The 4,981-nt window shown below is 29.1% G+C and overlaps 1 protein-coding gene across 1 annotated transcript; it reads right to left on the minus strand.

The window, feature by feature from the left end:
- Positions 1-932: 932 nt before the first annotated feature.
- LOC105620423 (DNA replication complex GINS protein PSF1-like) lies at positions 933-4,580 on the minus strand. Its single transcript, XM_012201918.1, has 5 exons — positions 4,496-4,580; positions 4,102-4,172; positions 2,103-2,167; positions 1,541-1,847; positions 933-1,212 (listed from the first exon to the last, which is right to left on the minus strand). Exons 2-5 carry the CDS (start codon positions 4,168-4,170, stop codon positions 1,069-1,071), a joined length of 585 nt encoding a protein of 194 aa, XP_012057308.1. The 5' UTR covers positions 4,171-4,172; positions 4,496-4,580; the 3' UTR covers positions 933-1,068.
- Between the last annotated feature and the right edge of the window lie 401 nt (positions 4,581-4,981).

Consider the following 4,981-nt stretch of genomic DNA (forward strand, 5'->3'; position numbering starts at 1 on the left):
TTATGGTGTTACCAGATGTCCAATCTTATGATATCATTTTACATCAAACAATTTTAACTATAGTTTATTAGTGGCACTCTTTTGCAAATGGCGAAAACTTATTTGTACTCCCAAATAAAAATTTAATTTACTTAATGATCTATATTGTATCTATATTTAATTTATCTATATTATATTTATCTATATTTAATCTATATTTATCTACATTTAATCTCATTTTAAGAAAAATTAGGACATTATGATCTAAAAAATAATTTTTTTCAACTTTTAATTTAACTTTATTAATTAACTTTATTAACTTTATTAATTTTATAAAGCCATTAACTTTAACTTTATTCAGTTAAAAAAAAACATTAACTTACCAACCCTGAAAATATGATAAATATCTTTTCAAATTTCTATAATGTATCACAATTATTATATTTTCTAATTAATTTCAAATATATTTGATTTTAAATAATAATTTGATTTTAAATAATAATTATATCTAAATAAATATTAAGATATATAATAAATATATCTAAATAAATATTAAGATATATAATAAAAGATGATAAAATCGCAATCAATAAACAAAATCAGTTGCAAAACACTCCAATACCTTATCATTAAGCATCTGTACTTAAGTAGAGAAATTATGTTATTATTATTATTATTATTCACACACACACACACACACACACACACACACACACACACGCGCGCGCGCGCGCGCGCGCGTGTGTGTGTACACATTCTGAATGTGTACGCGCGCGCACACATATGCACACACATTCAGAATATGTGCAGTACAATAAAGATTACTTAATGGAGATTAAAGAGTAATGAAAAAAGTTAAAAAAGAACAAACTAAGAACATGAAAATTACTAATAGTAAAACATAAAATTCACGTTTCATTTTGCACTAAAAAGTATTTGTTTTGCTTCTTAAATCTGATAATCGCGCGTGCATGTGTTTATTTTTACGTTGAGTTGCACACACAGTGATGATAGTGTTTGCAGCACTAAAATATACAATATAAATGTATAAAAGAAATGATAGAAATAGGGAGAAACTTTTTTTAATTATTATGCATTATGGTGTTCGAGTATGCCTTGTCTGATAAGTGGTTCGCATGTAGCTCTTGGTAACAGATGATATGTATTTTTTTTTAATGTAATAACCTCACCATCATCGAGTTCTAGTTTACCGAAATCACTTAGACACTTCACCTGAAAGAAATCATCTAATTACTAGTATCGTTCAATTATTTTAATATGATACATACATACATACATAAAATCCATAATTTATATTACATATGTATTACACATATCCAAAAGAAAGCTTGTTTTTTTCTATTAAATAAATTTTTTTTAATAAAAATTTATATCTATAAAATATCCAAAATTGTAATGTAATCCGTAATTTATAAATAAAAATACTTATAAAGCAAGAAGCAAGAAGATTGTAAATTCAAATGAAAAAAAAAACGAAAAAATGTTCTTGCACAATGAATGTTCTGCCATATATACGAGAGATTAGGAGAGAAATATTTACCTCAACATATAGTGTCTTTGGAGGACTTATATTCACAGTCAGATTTAATCCATGATCATCGCCTATTGATCTCATGTAGGTGGCCAGAGATTTATTATAGTTCTGAAACCATTGCATCTCTGCATTCAATAAGTTGGCGGTTATCTCGGTTGGTAGAATGCTGCCCAATTCCCAGCGCATCTGCCGTAATCGTCTGATCCGATGATATAAGTACGCCAATATGCATCTTTTATTCCTGAGCAGAGCCGTATGGCGAAAATGAACCGACGGTAACAACGCATTGTTTCTTTCGTTCTGTATTGCATTGCTGAAACAACATTTCGGAAAGTCTGAAACATTTGCAAAAAGTAAAGAAAACTTATTAAAAGATCGATATCTAATCACTAATGAAATATAGTTGTTCCTGTTAAATTACAAGACAACTAAATGTTATTTCATTAAATTATATTGTCATCATATATTGTTTATACGTAATATTTTATTCTCTTTATGATTTTACTTTTCATATAATTTGTTAATAATTGTAAAGACTTTAATGAACGCCATATAACACATACTATACCTGTCCATCAAATTGGCTTCATAAAGTGTTTGCATCTCTTCAAAAACTTGTCGCATCACCTGTTCCTGCAAATTAGAAGAAACTTTATATCTAATTTTAATAATAATAACTTATAATCCCAAATATCCAAATCCGAAGAGACAAGTTTTGAACAGAATCTGCTATCAATTTCTGATTGCAGAAAGACAACAAATTGTACATAGTTTGTACTATCAGACAATGTCAGTAAACTGTTATCAAAAATATGACAAAACCTGATGACATGCTGTGCTAGCAAGTTGATGGCAGAAACCGAACAGAATTTGCTCTCAAGTTTCTACTCAGTTTCTATTCGCAATTTGCTGTATAACTTGACAGCAGATTGCGAGTAGAAACTGAGTTGAGTCTGCTAACAAAACCTGACGATAGATTGAAACCGAGCAAAATCTGCTATTTTCATATAGGACCTCGTTTCGAAATGGACTTGCTTCTCATAAAAAGAAAATGCCAGGAGTCTTATAAGAATTGGTATATGTGAATCAAATAGGCTAATCTCTTAGAGATTCCTAAGCTCTTTTGGAGTGTGTTTCTAAATCTCCAATTTTTTTTTATTATTTTATAACTTTCTCATGTGTATTTTGAAATGTAAAGCTAATTGATAATATTTTAGCAATAAAATAACAAAAGCAAAATTAATCTGGGCTAATGAGAGTTAGCAGAAAAGGGTGTGCAATAAAATTTTAACGAATAAATTTGTTACTCCATTTGATGTCTTCTTTATTTAAAGTCTTGAGAAATCATTGAACTCATTGAACTCATTAAACTTTTCGATTCTCTTTGGAATCTTCTTCAGCAATATTCTTAATTCATTAGATTTTGCGAGCTTTGGATACTATTAATTTGGATACTATTAATTTGGCTTGTTATTTTCCTCTTGATTCTTATATTCAATTCTTATATTAAATTATATTTGTAACTATTACAACAATTTTCCGTTCTTATACTTATTATACTTATTATATCTATGACATATGTTAAATATCTTATATATGTTATATATCATAAAATCAGCAACTTAATCTGAATGTACTGTCTTTATTTATTATGACTTTTTTTCTTCAAAATCTCCGATCTTTGTTAATTTAAATGCTCATTAGATCCTATTAGTTAGATCCTATTCATCATTCTGAATGGCTTAAACGGAGTTCAATCAAATCCACATAAAATATATTTAAAAATGCTTATTTGTGAATATAATAGCACCCAAAGCATTCATGATAAGATTTGATGATCGTGTGGGTGATTCGCTGGGTAGTCGTTACTTATTTAGTTGATTTTAAGTCTCTCAAGTATGTGAATTTAAGCAGATTCCACTACTTTTGGCAACCTGTAAGTAACTCTACCTTGTCTATTTGCGAAATCTAATATGGATTAGACATATTGCTGAAGAAGAAAAAGAATCGAAACATTCAATTAGTTCAATCATTTCTCAAAATTTAAATAAAGAAGAAATCAACATATCAAATAGAATATTTGTTAAAATTTTATTATGCACCTCCTCTTGCACTGACTGTCAGCCCAGATTAACTTTTTTTTTGTTATTTTAAAGAGAGAAAGTCCTTATTTAAAATATTCATTTTTTTAACAATAAAACTGTATTGATTATTTTCAGTTTTCACACCAGTATACATAAATATATAATATAATTATGTATAATTATATATAACCATTTATATATATGTACGCAAAATTTTTTATAAAAAACCAGATTTAAATGAAAATGACAGATCTTGCTCGGTTTCTGCTCGCAATCTGCTATCAGATTCTATCAACAGATTTTGTTTGGTGTCTGCTGCCAGTCTGTCTCCTTGCATAGAATGTTAACAGATTCTGTCAGCAGAACAGGAGTAGAATGCGACATCAGTTGTGGTCAGTCTGCTAACATTTTCTGATCAAATCTGCTACCAGTCTGTCAACATCCTAACATTTTGTTATCTGGGATAATATTTATAATGCTTACATTAAATGGTCGAATATCTTCATGCATATCGAGCTCCGTTATGAGCTTAATAGCTTCTTTTCCAAACATATCTGTAAAATAAAGAAAAAAAATATTCGTTATAAAATTTATGTCTGCCATTATTTAATATTTCGACAACTTTCAACTTGTCTTTATTTAAGTAAAAAGACACACTTAATTAGTCATTCTGGTAATTATACAGTTAACACTAATCACCTCAAAAATCAATAAAATTAGGATTAATCGACACGTTTTTGCATGAAATGAAAGAATTTGATAGAAAAAAATGTCGCTCTGCCCCGCGAATCGAGATATTAAGTGTTAAAGTTGACAATTACAATTATTGAGGTTAGGAAATCTATCACAGAAACAAAATGAGGATCTTGGGAAGAGCTATCTCCGATTTCGATGAAATTAGGCTCATTCTACATGTTGCATAAAATGAAAAAATTTGGCAGAAAAAGTCCGGGACTCCTCTGCGAAACAAGATATTTAGCGTTAAAATTATTTAGAATAGCATATCCCACCTAAAATCTTAATGAAAATACACTCATCCGACGCGTTTTCACTCAAAATGAAAGAATCTGACAAAAAAATGCAGCGGTTGGCCTCTTGAACCGAGATATTAAGCGTCAAAGTTCGAGATTTTAAAGGTTAAGATATCTGCCATTCCGACTCGCTGCAGCGCTACGTATACGTAAGACCTATTCTTTTTCGAAGAATTCTGAAATAGTGCAATAAGTTAGAGTGAGACAGTTGTAGTTTCAGCGTTTCAGAAACGACAATTCACTTTAAAAATAATTCATTGTTTTAAAAACAATTCACTGATTTAAAAACTGTGTGTGTATGTGTGTGTGTGTGTGTGTGTATTTAAATGATT

The sequence above is a fragment of the Atta cephalotes genome, assembly GCF_000143395.1.
Source record: "Atta cephalotes unplaced genomic scaffold scaffold00026, whole genome shotgun sequence".
In the NCBI taxonomy this organism is placed as follows: domain Eukaryota; kingdom Metazoa; phylum Arthropoda; class Insecta; order Hymenoptera; family Formicidae; genus Atta; species Atta cephalotes.

Bases quoted from the DNA above. Each gene is read 5' to 3' on its own strand.
- LOC105620423 (XM_012201918.1), bottom strand. From the start codon at position 4,170: ATGTTTGGAAAAGAAGCTATTAAGCTCATAACGGAGCTCGATATGCAT. The intron at 1,848-2,102 runs GTATAGTATGTG...ATGTTGTTTCAG, and splicing joins GAAGCCAATTTGATGGACAG to CAATGCAATACAGAACGAAA. The intron at 1,213-1,540 runs GTAAATATTTCT...GATTTCTTTCAG, and splicing joins CAAAGACACTATATGTTGAG to GTGAAGTGTCTAAGTGATTT.